This window comes from Sebastes fasciatus, chromosome 12 (genome assembly GCF_043250625.1).
Source record: "Sebastes fasciatus isolate fSebFas1 chromosome 12, fSebFas1.pri, whole genome shotgun sequence".
NCBI lineage: Eukaryota > Metazoa > Chordata > Actinopteri > Perciformes > Sebastidae > Sebastes > Sebastes fasciatus.
The window spans coordinates 25,421,345-25,442,879 of NC_133806.1; the positions used below are offsets into that span (position 1 = coordinate 25,421,345).

Below are 21,535 nucleotides of genomic sequence, written 5' to 3' on the forward strand. Positions count from 1 at the left end.
GACAGACAGATGGAGAGACAAACAGGTGGAGAGAGACAGACAGGTGGAGAGAGAGACAGACAGGTGAGAGAGAGACAGACAGGTGAGAGAGAGACAGACAGATGGAGAGACAAACAGGTGGAGAGAGACAGACAGGTGGAGAGAGAGACAGACAGGTGAGAGAGAGACAGACAGGTGAGAGAGAGACAGACAGATGGAGAGACAAACAGGTGGAGAGAGAGACAGACAGTTATAAGGTTCTTATGCAAAGGAAACATTGTTCACTGCTCCAGTAAATAGGACGGACCTTAGCCAGAAAACTTTATGCTAGCATAAAGTTAACATTATGTTAGCATAAAGCCAATGTTATGCTATTATAAAACTAATGTTATACTAGTATAAACTAGGGTTGTGCTAGAATAAGCTAAGGTTGTGCTAGCATAAAGCTAACAGCTTGTGTTCCAGTCTCCACCCTGTGATGATCAGAGGACTGAATAACTAACGTAACACTCAGTGTTGTGAATGAGACATTCAGATATTGAGAACGGTGAACAGACAGTTTAACTGGAACTACTTAGTAGGTGTCCATTATCAGCAATTAATGGACACCCTGCAGCCAATCAGAATCCAGTATTCATAAAAATTGTTACGGTCAGAGTCTTTCTGGTTGGGGTTGACGATGAGTCGGCAGTTGTCGTAGTCGTCGAGGACGCCGTCGTTGTCGTCGTCGTGGTCACAGTCGTCTCCGAGGCCGTCGTTGTCAGAGTCCAGCTGGGAGCTGTTGGGGATGTCTGGACAGTTGTCTCTGCTGTCCTGGAGACCGTCTCCATCCCTGCAGGACCACGTCATCATACTTCAGTGTATTTATAGTTCATCTTATTTTATTGTACCATATATGCTGTTTTTGCACTTACAACTCCTGTACTGTATTGCACTATTTAGAATATATTTTTGCAAGGACTGTATATTATACTTTATATTTATATTACTTTACTTTATATTACTGAATATTATATACTGTATGTATATAATATTTGTGTGTGTGTGTGTGTGTGTGTGTGTGTGAGACACACATGTCTTGGTTGGTGTCACAAATGTCTCCCACCAGGTCGTTGTCGACGTCCGTCTGAAAAAGAGAGAGACGTTTAGGAGACACACTGTGACCTCTGACCTCTGACCTGTTGGTTCAGTTCAGTGTTGCCTTCATATGCTGATCAGTCTGGACCTGGACTGAACTCACACATGGTTCAGGTGCACCAGGAAAGAGAAAAGGAAGTCAACTAAACACCGAGCTGACTGTTCATCCTCTGAACTCAAACAGTTTACGTTTTATGAAACTTAATCAAAGTTAAAGACTCCGTAAACATCAGGGACAATGAAAATTGTCATCCATCAGTGTGTGTGTTTGTTTGTGTGCACATCTTTGTTCTGGTAAAAAGAGACAACGGAGCGGAGGTGAAGGAGGCTGACGGAAAGCAGACTGAAAAGATGCGGGTTCGAGGTGAGCATCAAGGCATCGTTATGCTCAAACAACACTCACATAATGTGGGCATCGTGTCGCGTGTTTTATTGAAATTAATTTTTTCAGAGTTTGTGCAGGGTGAGAATATGTCTCCGTCTCTCTTTGGGTTACTTGCTTCTCTAAAACTAACATTACAGATCCTGATTACCAATATCATGAAGCTGGTTATCACCCGTCTAGCTGTTACAGTCAGACAAGAGGAAAAGGCAGGTTGTTAACCGCCACATTACAAGTCAACACCTGGACAACAGTGGCAAAGGTATACAGAATGAATGTTTTATTATGTCCTCAAACTCATGAGATCTGTGTGACCCAAATGATGTTGAGTTAGTTTATCACCAGATAAACCTGGGTGGTCCAAAGATCAATGACAGGACAGGAACGCACAAGATACATATTTCTGCTATGCAAAATTATATATAAATTATATATATATTTTCTGACTTTCTTCTAACGTTTACTTTTGACTTTGAATTAGTGTATTAGTGTCCGTTCGTCTGACTGTACCAAGCAGCAACTTCCTGCTAACGCGGAAATGCCTAAAACTGTAGTTCCTCTGATGTCCACTTGAGGCTCCAACAGTTAGTCGTTCCCCATAGACCTCCATGTTAAAATGTCCAACTTTACAGCAGAAATAAACATGTTTACTGCCTGGTACAAAAAACAGCTTTGGTCTCTAGAGCCAATAGCCTGTGTAATAACACCTGTCTAATTTCCCCATTCATGACAACTGTATGGTGGGTGAATTTTTACTACGTTCATATCTGACACAGTTATACAGTGGTCTGTACCTGCATCGGGTTGCTGAGTTCAGGACAGCTGTCACAGGCGTCTCCCACTCCGTCTCTGTCTCTGTCCGTCTGCATCGGGTTCGGTACCTTCGGACAGTTATCCAGAACGTTTGGAATACCTAAACATAAACATACACATTTTAAATGCATCCTTAAAGGGACTGTTTGTAAGAATCAGAAATTGGTTGTAACAGCAACACCTGTGGCCGTTAAGTCAACGAAAGTCAGTGTCCTGTTGCTTGCGCTCGCCCGTTTGCACGCGCTACCTGAATGTGAGCGAGCATCCGTCAAAACAGTGAGGCGACACACTTCAGCTAAAACCACATATCACTCTATATTTCACCTGCTTGGCAGTAATGTTAGCTGACCAGATGAAGGTCTCTCCATGAATCACTGCTGATCCTAGTGTTGGCTTTTCCTGCCTCAGCCTCCTCGGAGACGATAATGTGTCTCGCTGCGGAGCCCCGTCACTTCACAAGACACGGGAAACCTCTGTTGGTCTGGATGAGCTGCAGCATTTATTTCAGCACAAACGTCCACTCATTCACTAGATATTCTCAGAGCTACGAAGTCTTCTGCAGTGTGTAGTGTGCGCGCATGCACGTGAGGTTGAGCGAGCTGAGTGAAGGCAAGCAGGCAGGCAGAGGAGCAGAGGAGCAGAGGAGCAGAGTACAACAGAGACTCCGGCCCTGGAGACCAAAGCTACAGTCTCCCCCGCATCCTCCGACCGCGGCCAACACTGTTTAACAGACGGGCTTCACTAGATAGAACTTTGTGGTTTTGGTACTTCCGTGTAGTTTGTGTTGGAGTCTGAGTCTGAACAGCTTAACCACACGCGAGCGCGCATGGGACACCAACCCTGATTGATTTATACGTGTAAGAAGTTACAAACCCTTTAAATATACATTATATACGACTCAAATATTTATGGTTATAATCTTTGTTTGGCACTCAAGGATATCTATCTATCTATCCATCCATCCATCCATCCATCCATCCATCCATCCATCCATCCATCCATCCATCCATCCATCCATCGTCTTCTTCATGAAGACAGACACCCTGTGGATTGTTGGAGATCCTATAACTGATCCTGAGTATTATGTGCTCAGGATCAGGTGTTTCTGTTTCCTGTTTAAGATGATGAAGATTATGAAGATGATGATGAATGATGAGGACAGACTGGCGGTCTCTCTCACCGTCCCCGTCGATGTCCTGGTCACAGGCGTCTCCCTGTCCGTTGCTGTCCGTGTCTTTCTGGTTCGTGTTGGGGACGTTGGGACAGTTATCACAAGCGTCTCCGAACGAGTCGCTGTCTGAATTCTGCTGGTCTTTGTTCGGGACCAACCGGCAGTTATCCTGAAGGTCACAAGGTCACATCATAAAGTGCACACACAGACACACACACGCACGCACGCACGCACACGCACACACACACACACACACACACACACACGCTGTCTAACCTCCACGTTTTTGATGCCGTCTCCGTCGGCGTCCTCGTCACACTGATCTCCGATCCCGTCGTTGTCGGCGTCCTCCTGACCAGAGTTCGGTGTGAACACACAGTTGTCCTGGTGGACAGAGACATTAACCAATCAATGACTGATATAAGATAAGGTGATGTCACGTTTGATGTCATGGGACAATATGTCATTGAGTTTAAAGACAAAAAACGTCTTGAATTAAGGATATAAAGTGAAATAAAACACATACACACTTAATAAAGCTTTAAAATCTCACATGATATACAAACTAATGTGTTTATATATTGATGTCTCTCACGCATCTTTTTACAATATTAATTTAACCTTTCCCCCTCTGTACAATAGAGCCGTTTTAGTCTTTTTTAGGGGGTTACAGGGGGTCTTTAGGGGGAGATAGTAGGTCAACAATAAATATCACATAGAAGTGGTGTACATCATCTGAAAGCTGGGAACCTGAAGATTAATTTGAGATGCTGCTCAGCACTGTGTGTCAAGTTCTAGTCATAAATCAGAAATAAACATGAATGAATGAATTAAAATAAATAGTGAAACTGTATAAGGGGTTTAGAACATTATAATAGAAGTATATGATGGTCATCCTCATGCTCTATTATGTCTCATAAGTTGTTGGAGCAATTTTTTGGTTGATACCATTTGTTACACAAATTTGGTGCTAAATCTGACAATTTTCTACCACTCAAGATTTGATCAAAATGATCAATAATCCCTCCTAAATTACCACATTAAGACACCAAGACCTTGAGGCACACCATAGAAAAAGCCATGCTGTGATTTGGGATCAAAAACATTTGACATTTGGAGATTTCTGCAAGAATTTCATTTTTCGGCGATTGAATAGTGAGCACTTCTGTTGTGTAAACTGCTCAGAAACCCCCTTATTGTCAATCTAGCTAGGAAAGCCATCCATCCTCTGAATGCTCTAGGTCTCTAGTTTGTGGCTGTAAAGTTTCATGAGGCTGTGATTATCCTAGAGGTCACCACAGGTCATTTTATACAGTGAGGTCATGTTTCTAAAAATGGTCTCACTACAATGAAATGACTACTATGGGGACTAACAACATCACACATGAATACAGTTGAGTTCATTGGATCCACAAGAGTCTCTGCAGAGCTTTACAGTGATACCCAATTTATGTATGGGAATGTCTGCTCTACACCTGTTCTATTTCTATGGATAAGACATACAATGTGAGAGGATATGAAGATGATGAAGATGAAGATGAAGATGAAGATGAAGATGATGATGATGATGATGATAATGATGATGATGATTATGTTGATGATGAGTCAGGTGTCTCACCTGTTTGCAGTGTTTGTCGTTGTCCATGCAGGGCAGAGGGCGGTCAGGATACCCGTCGATGTCTGTGTCCGGTCCACATGTGTTACCGTTACCAGCCCAACCCACGTTACACTGCTCACACACACACACACACACACACACACACACACACACACACACACACACACACACACACACACACACACACACACACACACACACACACACATTAGTGAATTAATAATGACTACAGTCTCTGATGACTGACAGTCAGCGCCGTCTCACCCTGCAGGCGACCTCTCCGCTCCTCTCCATGGTGCAGTGGCCGTTGGAGTCACAGGGGTTAAAGGTCAATGCAGCACACGACTTCCTGGGGAAGCAACCTGACGTCTGGTTACCGAGGAAACCAGGTTTACAGCCTCCACACTTGTATGAACCCTGAGATAGGACGGGACAGTGTTACAGCTGAGCGTCCACTAGAGGGCGCCACCTCGCTGTGACTGACTGCAGATCAGTAATCAGACAGAACAGGAACTCACCACAGTGTTGATGCACACAGAGTTTGATACACAGGCGTCTGGTAGATCTAGACACTCATCTATATCTACACACTCCTGAGAGACAGACAAAGGGGGGGGGGGAGAGACAGGTGAATGAACAGAATATAGCTAACAGACATTGTTGACTTTTAAACATGTTTAGAGGGACTGTTTGTAAGAATCAGAAATGCTTGTTAACAGCGACACCTGTGGCCGTTAAGTCAACGAAAGTCAGCGCCGGGATCGCGCGTGTGCTCGCTCTAAATAGACATGAACGAGCATCGCTCAAAACAGTGAGGCGACACACGTCAGCTAAAACCACAATATCGTTCTAAATTTCACCTGCTTGGCAGTAATGTTAGCTGACCAGACGAAGGTCTCTCCATGAATCACTGCTGATCCTAGTGTTGGCTTTTCCTGCCTTAGCATCCCGACCGATGCCGGAGGGAGACACCAGCACCCGGTCGGAGACGATAACGTTTCTCGCTGCGGTGCCCCGTCACTTCACAAGACACGGAAAACCTCTGTTGGTCTGGAGGAGCTGCAGCATTTATTCCTGCACAAACGTCCGCTGTACATTCACTAGATATTCTCAGAGCTACGAAGTCATCTGCAGTGTGTAGTGTGCTCGCATGCACGTGAGGTGGAGCGAGCTGAGTGAAGGCAAGCAGGCAGAGGAGCAGATGAGCAGAGGAGCAGAGTACAGCAGAGTCTCCGGCCCTGGAGACCAAAGCTACGGTCTCCCCCGCGTACTACGACCGCCACCAACACTATTTTGCAAGACGGGCTTCACTAGATATAACTTTGCGGTTTTGGTGCTTCCGTGTAGTTTGAGTTGGAGTCTTGTCTGAACAGCTTAGCCACACGCGAGTGCGCATATGCGAGCGCGCATATGCAAACGCGCATGGGACACCGACCCGTGATTTATATGTGTAAGAAGTTACAAACAGTCCCTTTAAGGGACGTCAAAGAGAAAACCTGTCTTTGTGTCTGACCTGTCTCTGTGTGTGTGTGTGTCTGACCTGTCTGTGTGTCTTGGCATAGTCCAGTCCAGTTCCAGCCAGTGGCGCCCCCCACAGGCCAGGAGGACAGGAGTGACAGGTGAACCCCCCGACAGTGTTCACACAGGCTTCAGGAGAGAAACAAGGCTGCAGCTCACACTGACACACACAGAGAAGGGGAGGGAGGGCGGGGGGGGGGTTAACATCAGGACACTGTTGTTGTGGGTTGTTGTGTAGTTTAATGTTGTAGTGTAGTCGCATTGTTGTTGTTGTAGTGTTGTTGTTATAGAATGGTTGTTGTTGTAGTGTTGTTCAGGTTGTAATGTTGTTGTAGCTGTGTAGTTGTATGTTGTTGTGTTTGTTGTGTAGTTGTAGTGTTGTAGTTGTAGTTGTGTAGTTGTAGTGTTGTTGTAGTTGTATAATTGTGTATGTTGTAGTGTTGTAGTTGTAGTATAGTTGTGAATGTCACTGTGTAGTTGCAGTGTTGTAATTGTGTAGTTGCAGTGTTGTTGTGTAGTTGTAGTGTTGTTGTGTTGTTGTAGTGTAGTTGCCTTGTTAGTGTAGTTGTACATGTTGTTGTGTAGTTGTAGTGTTGTTGGATAGTTGTGTATGTTGTTGTGTAGTTGCAGTGTTGTTGTTGTAGTGTTGTTGTGTAGTTGTGGTGTTGTTGTTGTAGTATAGTTGTGTATGTTGTTGTATAGTTGCAGTTTTGTGGTGGTGTTGTTCTTGCAGAATAGTTGTGTATGTTGTTGTGTAGTGACCTCATCGATGTCGTGACAGTGGGTCCCGTTGCCGCTGGTTCCAGGTGGACAGGGTCCACAGGTGTAACCTGGGTAATGCAGACTCTCCATGCAGGACACCGTCTTATAGCAGGGATTAGGAGAGCAGCGAGACCGAGGCTCATGGAAACCTGCAGACAGACAAGCACACAGACAGACAGACAGACGGACAGGCTGTCTTCAATCAGGTCCTCAGATAATAGACCGCTATGATACGCAGAGAAGAAGCAGCTGACTCACCACAAACCTGACACTCCAGGATGGTGTTCCTGATCAGAGACATCTCTTTGACCTGATGGGAACAGGAGACAATCAATACACTCCTGTCTGTCTCTCAGAGTGTCTCACCTGTTCTCTGATGTTCTGTCTGTCTCTCAGAGTGTCTCACCTGTTCTCTGATGTCCTGTCTCAGTTCTCCCAGGATCTGGTTGAAGATGATGAGCTGACCAATCAGAGCCTTGGTGTGATCACCTGACAGGAAACCATCAAAGCAACAGGATCAATAGAGGTTAGATGCAGCTGATCAGCTGTGATTATTGATAAATTGAACATGATGTTGAGTGTGTGAACTCACCCAGGATGGAGTTCAACTCCCCACTCACTGAAAGACCAGAGAAACCTCAGATTATAATGAATGTATTGATCAGCTGGAACAGGAAGCGACAACAACAAATACAAGAAGCTCTTCACATTTTAAAATAATCTGATTATTGTGACATTCAGAAGGTGACAGGAAGTGGAAACACTTCTTCTCCTGTCACCTTTTACACACAACAACAAACTGATTGTCTTTACATCTGAACTGGAGACGCGGCGATCGAATCCATCAGTCTCACATAGATGGTCGTATTTACACACATGATGGTTTTACGTGGCACACACAGTGGCACAGACAGTGACGTCTTTGTTTGATTTGATTTGTTTGAGTGAGAGAAGCTCCTGTAACTTCGAAGAGTTTTGGAGAAAATGTAAGTTATTTAATAGTTAATGTTTTATTATGAACATACACAACTGAATTGTGAATGTTGTAAATTGTAGTTCTTAGAAAGAAAGAATATATAGAAATATAAAAAAATATAAGAATATATAAGAATATACAGTATATACATACATACACATGTATATTTTAGGGCTGTCAATCGATTAAAACATTTATTCGCAATATCACATTTTTTATCTGTTCAAAATGTACCTTAAAGGGAGATTTGTCAAGTATTTAATACTCTTATCAATAAGGGAGTGGACAAATATGCTGCTTTATGCAAATCTATGTATATATTTATTATTGGAAATCAATTAACAACACAAAACAATGACAGATATTGTCCAGAAACCCTCACAGGTACTGCATTTAGCATAAAACATATGCTCAAATCATAACATGGAAAACTGCAGCCCAACAGGCAACAACAGCTGTCAGTGTGTCAGTGTGCTGACTTGACTATGACTTGCCCCAAACTGCATGCCAAAATTTAGGGTAAGTTTGGAGCGTTATTTAACCTTCTTCACGAAAAGCTAGTATGAGTAGTACCAATGGATTAATTAGGTTTGTAGTTTCATATGATATAAATAATTAGTGGCGTTATAACGATTTTGCGTTAATGCGTTATTAACGCATTCACTTGGACATCCCTATTTTATTTATATATACATATACATATGTATATGCTGTGCTGTTACAGAGTGAGGAGTGAAAGGGTTAATGTGAGCTGACCTGAGTTGTAGGATGAAGAGTCTCCTTGGAAGGGACAGTCTGTCAGAGATCCAGCTTTAGCTACAGAACCACCTAGAGCCAGTCTGAGGGACTCCACTGATCCCTGAGAGACAGACAGGCAGACAGACAGACAGACAGACAGACAGACAGACAGACAGACAGACAGACAGACAGACAGGACAGACAGACAGGCATACAGACAGACATTCAGAGAGAGAGACAGACAGACAGACAGACAGACAGACAGACAGAGGGCAGATTAACACAATCTAGTTGATATTAGTAACAGATTAAAGTCTGTCTCAGTGGTCACACAGACAGAAGGAGAAGCTGAGGTCAGAAAGTTTTCATTACAGCCACACTATGAACAAACTGCATTCTGATGATTTATGATCAGTAACATGCTGAGTTTATCCATCCAACATCCATCCACCTATCCATTATCTGTAAACGTTAATCCTGTTCAGGGTGGCGGGGGGGGGGGGGCTGGAGCCGATCCCAGCTGACATTGGGTGAAGGCGGGGTACACCCTGGACAGGTCTCCAGACTATCACATGTCTAACACATTGAACAATGAACCTAACCTGGATGTCTGTGAACTGTGGGAGGAAACCGGAGAACCCGGAGTAAACCCACGCTAACACAGGGAGAACATGCAAACACCACACAGAAGGGCCCCAAGCCGGATTAGAACCTGTTTATGAGGTTCATGATGTTTCAGAGCCTGTGATTGTGTTTCAGCCTTAATACAGTGCTGCAGGGATGACGTATTTTTGTAGTCCAACAGGAAGTGATCATCTCCCTGGTTCCCTCCACTAACAGCCAATGAGATTGTTCCACTGGATTTTGGATTATTGCACAAAAAAAACAACGTTTATGACACTGACATGTTTTGTTCATCAAGATAATCTCCACTAATGAACACCACTTTATGATTTATGAATAAAATCAGTAGAGGTAAAAAGCTAACGTTAGGCTATAAACAAACTACACCACGGTCACATGAGCGTGAGTATACACAACGAGGCTGGAAAGGAGGACAAGTCGGCGTGATGACGTTTAGTCGTCTCATTTAGCTACTTGTTAGCAACCGACTTTTTTAAGACATAAAGGCTTCAAAATTCACCAGTGGGATAGTTACTGACGTATTTTATGTCTTAGAACAAAACATTAAAATCTCTTCAGCTTGTGTTAACCACAGACCTTATTTAAGACATCTAACTAAAAACCCATTGACGTCCAGACGAGGGAACAGGAAGTGACGTCACGCTGACTCATTTCTGGGTGTTTGGACTCATTCCTGCAGATTCAAATGTCTAAATCACTGATGGGTGTGTCTCACCTGTAGTCGGGTGTAGGCCTTCTGTCCGTGTCTGACCTCCACCATCTCCGCCTCTCTAGGCAAGGCCACCAATGACGGCAGGCCCTGGCTAGAGTCAGCCAATCGGCAGTTGACGTAGAGCTCCATGTGCATGTTGTCACGCTGAAGACCACCGAGCCTCAGGATGATGGAGTGACTCCGCCCATCGGCCAGCGGAGCGTTCTGGAGGTTAACGGTGTGGAGCTTCCCGTCAGCTCGCACATAACGCACTAGGACTGGAGGAGGAGGAGGAGAAGGAGGAGGAGGAGAGAGAGAGAGAGACAGCCTAAGAGTCAACCACAACAACACATAACAGATGTAACACACACTCTGTCTTTTATTTACTCCTCTACTTCATGGTTGTTGTTTTTTTTTATATTTGGCATTTGATATTGCAATATATTGTTGTTAATTCTTTTTTATTTGTCTGTTTGTTTCATTGACACAACAAACATTAATTATTTCTGTATTGTTTTCTACCATTTCCATGTTCTTTTTAAATATCTATATATTGTAATTTGCTTAATGAATTGTATGTGTGTATGTATGTTTTTGTTTTGTTCTTCTTTTTTCTCATTATTGAATTGACGCTTTAGTAATATTGTTCAACTAACAGACATGCCAATAAAGCATATTGAATTGAATTGAATTGAATTGAATTGAGAGGAGGAGAGAGGAGAAAGAGAGGAGGAAGAGGAGAGAAGAGGAGGAGAGAGGAGGAGGAGAGGAAGGAGAGGAGGAGGAGAGAGAGAGAGGAAGGAGGAGGAGGAGAGAGAGAGAGAGGAAGAAGGAGTAGGAGGAAGAGAGGAAAGGAGAGAGAGGAGGAGGAGGAGGAAGAGATGAAGAAGAGGAAGGAGGAGGAGAGAAAAGGAAGAGAGGAAGAAGAGGAAGGAGGAAGAGGAAGAGAGGAAGAGGAGAGAAATATGAATGACTTTATTTCAGTTAAAAACAGATTTAAAAAAACGTATAAAGAACACTGAGCTCTGGAGATTCTGAGGAGAAATATCACATTATTATATTGATAAAAGTATCCGGTACCAGAAGTATCGATCCGGCAGCGCTGGAACTGATGAACTATTAATAAAATCCTAATAAAATTCAGGATAAAATAATAATAATAATAATAAGTATTGACCCGGCAGCGCTGATATTAATGAACTATTAATAAAATCCTGATAAAACACAGAATATAATAATGGGATCTTTACTGAGAGTCAACTGTTTCAGTGATGAAACAAAGAACAAAGTGAGAGTTCATGTCAGCAGCTGGAGCTTCACAATGAACCCATTCATCCACCAGGAGATCAAAGGTCACACACACACACACACACACGCACACACACACACACACACACACACACACACACACACACACACACACACACACACAAACACACACAGCAGGTAATGAAACTCTTTCAGATTATAGTGATCATGTAGATGGAGGCTGAACTCAGTCTGTCATTATCAGGATGAAGACAGGACCAGAACCAGAACCAGAACCAGAACCAGAACCAGCTGCTCAGACCTGACTGAAACAGTTTCTTCACACAGCAGTCATCATCACTGACACTGTTTATCTCTGATTATTAACGACATTGTGTTCAGTTTGAGTTGAAATCAAACTGGATGATCATCAGATATTAACTAGGGAAGCAAATTTTCGCCTAACTTTACTCGTACAAGTTGGACCGCCGATATCATTTGTGTTCATTCGCGCTAGACGCTCAGGAGAGGAGGAGGAGCTTGTCAGAAAACCAAACGCCGTTGTGTCTGGGTTCAAAACATCAACCGGCGGCAAGCTGTATTCACATACAGTGTCATTGCACTGATTGTATCTAGCAGCCACACGTCGCTACTGTGGTATGAACCCAAAATAAACAGATTGTGCTGTGATTTAATATCAATAAACAGATCAAAATTATGCTGAAATAACTAAATAATGATGTTGATAAGTAAAAAGTCTGAATTCAGGCTTCGTCAGGTCTGTCTGCAAGACGACAAGCAAAGAACTTTTAAAATGCTTGTTTTCTGAATGGAGTTTGGATGGATCAGTGCCAGGCCATAGAGCTGCTCCATCAACACTCATAACATATGATGTACTATCATAGCTCTGGGTGACTATGAAGGACGGAACCTGCCAAAATAAAAAATAAATGACCTGATAAATAAATAAATATATCATTAAATGAAGCAGAATGATATTAAAAATAAATTTAGCCATTAATTAATTGATTAAATGTGACATAAAATGATATTACTAATAAAATAAATAAACAATAAATGCAAAAATAAATGAATAAATAAAAATGAAATGCTAAATAAATAATTAAATAAAAATAAATGCAATAATAAATGAGTAAAAAAACTGAAATACAAAAATAAATTGATAAATAAAAAATAAATTCTAAAATAAATTAATTAATCAAAACATGGATAAAAAAATAAATACATAATTAAAAATACAATATTAATAAATACATGATTTAATAAAAAGTTAAATAAATAAAGAAGCAAATTAAAACAGAAATATCAATTTATGTTACATGTAATCAATTAATTAATTGCTACATTTATTTTTAATATAATTTTTTCTCCTTTTAATGACATATTTATTTATTTATGGAGTCATTTATTTATTTATTTTTTATTTTGGCAGGTTCCGTCCTCCATAGTGATCACAGATAGATACAAGATTTATTTCCTCCATTTCTGATTAAAAAATTCCAACCCTCGCAAATTTGCATCTATTGATTGATGATTGACCAGAGTTGGAATAAACTTTAAACTTTAGCTGGATAGAAAATATTTTCTCCTGAATGAATGTTCAGATATTCAATCCCACAAAACTTTATTTGAAATTCCAGCAGACATGCCAACGTTTCAAAGAGAATATTTCCATCCATAAAAGAGTGTATATATGAGAGAGCTTCAACAGACATGATGCTGTCAGACAGAGTGGAGAGGAGCGTATTATGGTCTGTCTGTGTTCATGATAACTGGGATGGAAGCAGGGTGGAAGCAATGAAATGGTGAGAGAGGAGCAGATGAGGAAGGAAAGGAGGAACCAGTAACGAGACAATTCACTTGTCTGTATCTTTGGAAACAAACTGACGTTTTCAATTAAGTTGTGAGAGTTTGAACAGCATCAGCAGGTTAAATGTCCAACCTTTGTTGATCTTCCCCATGACGGCGACCTCCAGGTACTTCCTGTTGTCTTGTTTGCTGTAGAGACCCAGCAGGACGCCGCCCAATTTCGGCGGCAGCCGAAACGTGGACACCACATAGACGTCACTGAGCGCGCTCAGACCGCCCGACAGCTTCTCCACCGCCGCCACGCTCTGCTTTGAGTCCTGAAGACTCAACACGTCGATCACTGAGGAGAATCAATAACAAGAGGAGCAGCTTTAGAGGACAAACACAGCTGCTCTGCACATAATCAATCAATCTATGTCAATAAAGTATTAATAAAAGACACATATGAGAACATAAAACACTGAAGTCGAAACATTTCTTTATTTTAGGATTATAAACACCTGGAGGTAGATATATATATTCAGTCTGCAATCGGTTGATATTACAAAATAAACTTCCAGGCTTTTATTCCTGAAGTACAGTTTGATTCAAAGTAAACTTTATTGTTCGTCAGTTGTTGTTTGTGGTTCAAACCAGATGCCAACAGAAACACCACAGAGGAAGAATAACAGCTGATAATCGGTCACTTCCTGTCTTCCATTCTGCTGCTGATCTTCACCGTTACCATGACGACTCTGTCCACAATCCCAATAACAACAGACATCCTATAATAACTGATTTATGATGAGTGATGGCACGCTGACTATGGAGGACAGAACCTGCAAAAATCAAAAATGAATGAATAAATAAATAACTCCATAAATGAATGTCATTAAATGTAGCAAAAATAATAAAATATATGTAATAAAAAATAAATGTAGCCATTAATTAATTGATAAAATGTGACATAAATTGATATTTCTAATAAATACAAATGAATAAAACAAAAATTGAATAAATAAAAAATAAATGCAAAGGTTCATGAATAAATAAAAATATATGCAAAAGTAATAAATGCAAAAATAAATGCAAAAAGAATGCAAAAATAAAAATAAATGCAAAAATAAATGAATAAATAAAAAATAAATGAAATAAAAATAAATGCAAAAATAAAAAATAAATAAAAAATAAATGAATAAATAAAATTAAATGCAGAAATAAAAAATAAATGCAATAAATAAATGAATAAACTAAAAATAAATTAAAAGTAAATTCTAAAATAAATGAATAATTAAAAAGTAAATGCAAAAATAAAAAATAAATACAACATTAAATGAATAAATAAAAAATAATTGCAAAATAAATGAATAAATAAAAATGAATGCAAAAATAATAAATGCAAAAATAAATGAGTAAATGAAAATTAATGCAAAAATAAAATAAATAAAAAATAAATGCAAAAATAAAAATAAATGCAAAAATAAATAAAAGGGAAAACTAAACAGAAGACTAAATAAATAAGGCAATTAATTATATATAAATAAAGAAGCAAATTAAAACAGAAATATCAATTTGTGTTACGTTGTTTATCAATTAATTAACGGCTACATTTATCTTTAATATTATTTTTGCTACATTTAATGTATAATTTAATAATTTATTTATGGAGTCACTTCATTATTTATTCTTTTATTTTTTATTTTGGCAGGTCGCAGTGTTGGTCTTTACTGAGACAAACGAGGTGACGTGAACTGAATAGACACTATTTTCACAGCAGACATTTTGGCTCGAAGGTGTAAATAATGACATTAAAGATGGTTGTTCCATTAAGTAGAGCAGCAGGTACAACACCTGAGCTGAACTGGCCTCAGTAATGTTATTCATTAATTCCACCTGTTGGCTGTGAGTACTGCTGTCTTTACAGTGGACACTTGCCTTGTGACATCTATAACCACACACATCAATATGTGGTCACCGCTGTCCTGAATCCGGTCACAACACCTAAAAACATCAGAATGACTTCTGAAGAGTTCTGACTGTAAAATGTTTAATTACACGTGTTAGTGTTAGTTCAGCAGGTCGGCTCGGTGTTGTTACCTTGAACGTCCGGTCCGTCCAGTACTCCCGCCGTGAGTCCAGCACAGATGATTGACAGCAGCACCAGGACACTCCAACCCATGTCTGAGACGGTTACCGAGGGAACGGGACCAGGAGAAGGTTACCAAGCCAACAGAACCGGGTCACAAACCTTTAAAGATGACTGAGCCGGGTTAGTACCGGGTAAGTACCGGAGCTGCAGCAGCTGTCAGCCGGGGAACCGGAGGAGAACCGACTGAAACGGGAGACCAAACTTTGAGTCGAGACTTCTGACGGAGAAGCGGAAGAACCGAGCGGACCGTGAGAGGGGAGAACCGGGACAACAAACTGAACCCACACCGACAAACCCAGACCGAGACCAGACCGAGACCAGGAGAGAGGAATTAACGGTCGGCTGCACGAGCGCTGCTGGAAACTGCTGCTGGCGCGCGCTCAAGTCTCCTCCAAACAGCTCGTGCGCGCTGAGTGACTGGAGGTGATTAACATAAAGCGCGCGAGTCAAGATACTCTACAGTAGTTTACTAAGACTCTATTGTAGTTTACTGAGACTCTACTTTAGTTTACTGACACTCTACCGTAGTTTTCTGAGACTCTACTGTAGTTTACTGAGACTCTACTGTAGTTAACTGACACTCTACTGTAGTTTACTGAGATTATACTGTAGTTTACTGAGACTCTCTTGTAATTTACTGAGACTCTTCTGTAGTTTACTGACACTCTACTGTAGTTTACTGAGACTCTACTGTAGTTTACTGAGACTCTACTGTAGTTTACTGACACTACTGTAGTTTACTGATACTCTACTGTAGTTTACTGAGGCTCTACTGTAGTTTACTAAGACTCTACTGTAGTTTACTGACACTACTGTGGTTTACTGAGGCTCTACTGTAGTTTACTGAGGCTCTACTGTAGTTTACTAAGACTCTATTGTAGTTTACTGAGACTACTTTAGTTTACTGACACTACTGTAGTTTTCTGAGACTCTACTGTAGTTTACTGAGACTCTCTTGTAATTTACTGAGACTCTTCTGTAGTTTACTGACACTCTACTGTAGTTTACTGAGACTCTACTGTAGTTTACTGAGACTCTACTGTAGTTTACTGAGACTCTCTTGTAATTTACTGAGACTCTTCTGTAGTTTACTGACACTCTACTGTAGGTTACTGAGACTGCTGTAGTTTACTGACACTACTGTAGTTTACTGACACTCTACTGTAGTCTACTGAGACTCTACTGAGATTTACTGAGACTCTACTGAGGTTTACTGACTCTACTGTAGTCTACTGAGGCTCTACTCTAGTTTACTGAGACTCTACTGAGGTTTACTGAGAATCTACTGTAGTTTACTGAGACTCTACTGTAGTCTACTGAGGCTCTACTGTAGTTTACTGAGACTCTACTGCAGTTAAATGAGACTCTACTGAGGTTTACTGAAACTCTACTGTAGTTTACTGAGACTCTACTGAATCTCTGCTGTGGTTTACTGAGACTACTGTAGTTTACTGAAACACTACTGAATCTCTACTGTGGTTTACTGAGACTCTACTGTAGTTTACTGAGACTCTACTGAGACTCTACTGTAGTTTACTGAGACTCTATCGTAGTTTACTAAGGCTCTACTGAGACTACTGTAGTTTACTGACTCTACTGCAGTTAAATGAGACTCTACTGAGGTTTACTGAAACTCTGAGACTCTACTGAAACTCCACTGAGACTCTACTGAGGTTTACTGAAACTCTACTGTAGTTTACTGAGACTCTACTGTAGTTTACTGACTCTACTGTAGTCTACTGAGACTCTACTGTAGTTTACTGAGACTCTACTGAATCTCTACTGTGGTTTACTGAGACTCTACTGTAGTTTACTGAGACTCTACTGAATCTACTGTGGTTTACTGAGACTACTGTAGTTTACTGAGACTCTACTGAGACTCTACTGTAGTTTACTGGGACTCTACCGTAGTTTACTAAGGCTCTACTGAGACTCTACTGTAGTTTACTGAGACTCTACTGAGACTCTACTGTAGTTTACTGAGACTCTACTGAGGTCAACTGAGACTCTATTGAGACTACTGATACATGATGGAGGTGTGACATCATCAATAAACTCTGTTTATTAAAGTGTTTCATGTTGTCCAGACATCTCCATGGAAACATAAAAAATAAATTAGAATGATAAAATATAAATATTTGGGATAAATCAGAATTAAATCAGAATTCTAACTTTGTAAATATAAATTATGATATGAATAAATAAAATCACTTCCTATCTCAAAACAACATCTCACTGTTTTATTCAGTATATATTTGACTTATTGAAGTCTTTTATTTTAGAAACTAGTTTTAAATTCTATAATTAAAAGAATCAAACACACAGATTCTGTTTATAGGTCATGTTTATACAGTAATATGTTTGTGACTAAATAAAGTGAAAAAACTCTTTTTAGAGTTGTTTTTATTATAATGTACCTGGTGTTGTCTCACCAACTTATACCTGATGAGATGTGTGAAATACATGAAATGTCATGTCTCTCTTTCTTTGATTACTGTGCAAATTCTGACTAAACATTTCATTGTATAATTAAATTATTAATATAGTTAGTCTGTCTGTGTGTGTATATATGTATGTATGTTTATATGTAAAATTCAATAAAAATATTGTAAAAAAAAAAAAATGTATACCTGATGACAATAAATATTAAAGGTAATTTAATTTATTTAAATTAAATTATAAATAATATGAACTAAGCCTGTAACCAAAAATCATTTGATATAAATATTTCTCTAGATTTTGTCATCTGAGTGATATATATTCTATAAAATGTTCAGAATAAGGACACATGTTCATGACAGATCCAGGTTCTGATGAGATGGATGTTTGGATATTTAACTGAAAATAACTATTTTAATAATTGATAAATTAACTGTTGAGTCAGTGACCTGACGGACACTCTGAGCCGCAGTAAACACTCCTATCCATCCCACCAGTCTCCATGGTAACCAGCAGCAGGTCAGAGGTCAGGAGCTGGCTCTGAGTCCTTTCAGCTTTTGTTCTGGATCTCTTCAGTTCTCCAGTGACCCAACAGAGGGACCAGAACCACACTGTGAGACCCCCTCACTGCAGGCTCAGTGTGTGTTCTTGTTGTGAGGACCAGACTGAGTTTAAATGAGCCATATTAGTGGAACAAAGAGGGTAAAATGTGACCTGCGTTCTGTCTGAACACAACTCAAGTGGTGAGGTCTGCCTGAGAGTCTCAACTCAGGGCAAATAACCCTCTTGAACTTATTCTACAGGTGCTTTGTTCACCTTCACTGCTGTTGGTAGGAAATGTCATCTGTGAGCCGTTAATACAAGGATCCATTTAAAAACATGTAATTTAGTGGTGCTAGTTTATTTAAACCAAGGGCTGTAAGCTGTTCACACCAACCATGTCCTCTGCAGTATTTATGAAGATGAACACATATTTTTAAGTTTTTTTTTAAGTCTGATTCCAAATTTTGTTTTATGTTTTTAGGAAAAAAACTTTAAGAAATACATAACAAACTGTTAAATTAATTTAATTTTTTTAATTTGTACAGAGTTTGGTTGTTAGCGGGTATCACATGTCTGATGTTCTATTGGATGAATTTATATTCATGATCTCAAGATTTCTAAAATCCTGACTGCACACACAGTGGACCAGGGTCTCTTTGGGGGTCTGGGGCCCCGCTACCACCCAGTCCTGCCTGTAGGACCAGGGTCTCTTTGGGGGTCTGGGGCCCCTTTACCACCCAGTCTTGCCTGTAGGCAGTTCTCCTGACGTGAGCCGGCTGCTGTCTGGTCTGCAGCTTCAGTAGAAATGTAAACTGGGAGTGTTTCTGGGGAACAGATCCAAGCTGTGATGAAATGAGTGGAACAAAGAAACGAGGATGTGAAGTGACTTGTTTCTGCTGTGGTTCTCTGCAGACCTCCTCCTCGCACTCTGGGACTGTTTGTTTCTGACTCTGGATCGTTGCCATGGTAACCTGCGTTTAACAGCAGGTGAGGGGAAGGGAGGAAACGCCACCGCCGCCCGCAGCAGCTCAACCTCTTTTTCCTCCTCCTGTTGGAGCGTGAAACTGAGAGTAAAAAGAGTAAAACACCGTCAGACTGAACCTGAACCTGAACCTGAACCCGGGTCCTCGGTGTGTCCGGGATCACGTTGTGTTTGAGGTCCAGCAGAGGAAGAATTCAGCTCCACAAACTGCTTCCAGATCAGCTCATTAAACACACAGCAGGGTGAACAGGAGCCAGGGCAGATTCCTGTGTGATGGCGTCATGTGCAGCTGTACGTCCTCGGGGTCCAGACCCGGTCAGGGCGGGTGGAGACGGCGGGTGGGGGGTGGGGGTGGGGGGGGTTTTGGCGAGCTTAAGTCAGAAAACATTTGGATGTTGTCATGTTTCGTTGTTCTCTTGTTGTCATTTTTCCACTTGATGTAAGACTCCTAACGTCAGAGCTGGATTGGCTCCCTGCTGGACCCATGCTGTGGTCATGTGATAACTGACTTTATGGTTAAAGGAGTGAGGCTGGGACCAGCAACAGATCCCCCTCCCCCCCTTTTACCACCACTGAGGGGCCCTTGAGCAAGGCCGCCCTTAACCCCAGCTGGTCCAGTGGAGCTGCTCAAACTTTTGCTTCAAGATCAGATTAAACTGCAGAACCAGTTCTTAACGTTTCAGTTTATGTTCTGCTTCAGTTAATCAGATTACCACCAACTAACTGACAACAAGAGCCTGGAGCCTTTGGGGCCCCTCGGGGTCTGGGGCACACCAGGGAAGTCGGCTGCTTTGCTCAGATTAACAAACTGGGCAGAGAGGCGTCCCAGATTCTGTATCAGGTGTCCTTCACTATAACACGCTGCAAGATAAAAACCTGTCCCAGAACATCCCACGCTCATTTAAGTTCCCCAACGGCCCACGCTCATTTTAGTTCCCCAACGCCCCACGCTCATTTTAGTGCCCCGATATCCCGCACTCATTTTAGTCCCCAAATGTCCCACACTCACTTCAGTTCCCCAACGTCTCGCATTCACTTTAGTTCCCCAATGTCCTGCACTCATTTTAGTTCCTGAATGTCCCGCCCTCATTTTAGTTCCCAAACTCCCTGCACTGATTTTAGTTCCCAAACACCATACACTCATTTCAATTCCCCAACTCCCCATACTCATTTTAGTTCCCCAACGCCCCACACTCATTTTAGTTCCCCAACGCCCCGCACTAATTTAGTTCCCAAACACCCTGCGCTCATTTTAGTTCCCCAACGCCCCACACTCATTTTAGTTCCCCAACGTCCCACACTCGTTTTAGTTACCCAACGTCCCGCACTACTTTAGTTCCCAAACACCCTGCACTCATTTTAGTTCCCCAACGCCCCACACTCATTTTAGTTCCCCAACGCCCGCACTACTTTAGTTCCCAAACACCCTGCACTCATTTTAGTTCCCCAACGCCTCACACCTTTAGGTTCCCATGACTGTCAGGTCGGTGTATTATCAGGCTGATATAACGAATTTCTTCTCTGAAATGACGTCAAATTAACATCCACATAACAGTTCGTGACCATCGTCTGTTTTATCACCGTCCTGATCTTCATCTTGTTTATTTTCGTCTTCATTTATTTTGTCAAAATCAATCATATATATCTTTTAAAAGGGACTGTTTGTAACTTTTTACACGTATAAATCTACCGGGTCGGTTTCCCATGCGCGGGGTCTCTGCTGTACTCTGCTCCGCTGCCTGCTTGCCTTCACTCACACACCGCGCGCGTTCTCGCTGCCTCGCTCCACCTCACGTGCATGCGCGCACACTACACACTGCAGAAGACTTCGTAGCGCTGAGAATATCTAGTGAATGTACAGAGGACGTTTGTGCAGAAATAACAGCTGCAGCTCCTCCAGACCAACAGAGGTTTCCCGTGTCTTGTGAAGTGACG

The 21,535-nt window shown here is 41.3% G+C and overlaps 1 protein-coding gene and 1 long non-coding RNA gene across 3 annotated transcripts in view; one reads left to right on the forward strand and one right to left on the reverse strand.

Moving 5' to 3' along the window:
- thbs3a (thrombospondin 3a) overlaps nt 1-16,040 on the reverse strand; it is a 24,262-nt gene extending 8,222 nt beyond the window's left edge. For both annotated transcript variants that reach the window (XR_012596332.1, XM_074654378.1), the window contains exons 1-17: nt 15,585-16,040; nt 13,642-13,848; nt 10,455-10,708; nt 9,113-9,215; nt 7,973-7,999; nt 7,787-7,869; nt 7,639-7,690; nt 7,381-7,529; nt 6,641-6,778; nt 5,619-5,693; nt 5,365-5,517; nt 5,101-5,211; nt 3,759-3,866; nt 3,492-3,651; nt 2,293-2,411; nt 1,053-1,105; nt 630-811 (exon numbers count right to left, since the gene is read on the reverse strand). Coding sequence is in view for 1 of the 2 variants with exons in the window: in XM_074654378.1 (XP_074510479.1) it covers nt 630-811; nt 1,053-1,105; nt 2,293-2,411; nt 3,492-3,651; nt 3,759-3,866; nt 5,101-5,211; nt 5,365-5,517; nt 5,619-5,693; nt 6,641-6,778; nt 7,381-7,529; nt 7,639-7,690; nt 7,787-7,869; nt 7,973-7,999; nt 9,113-9,215; nt 10,455-10,708; nt 13,642-13,848; nt 15,585-15,666 (2,056 nt within the window). In the remaining variant the exon portion in view is untranslated. The remainder of the gene's footprint in view (nt 1-629; nt 812-1,052; nt 1,106-2,292; nt 2,412-3,491; nt 3,652-3,758; nt 3,867-5,100; nt 5,212-5,364; nt 5,518-5,618; nt 5,694-6,640; nt 6,779-7,380; nt 7,530-7,638; nt 7,691-7,786; nt 7,870-7,972; nt 8,000-9,112; nt 9,216-10,454; nt 10,709-13,641; nt 13,849-15,584) is intronic.
- The window catches only part of LOC141779529 (uncharacterized), a 128,952-nt gene that overhangs the window by 7,384 nt on the left and 100,033 nt on the right, over nt 1-21,535 (forward strand). The gene's annotated exons all lie outside the window — the stretch shown is intronic.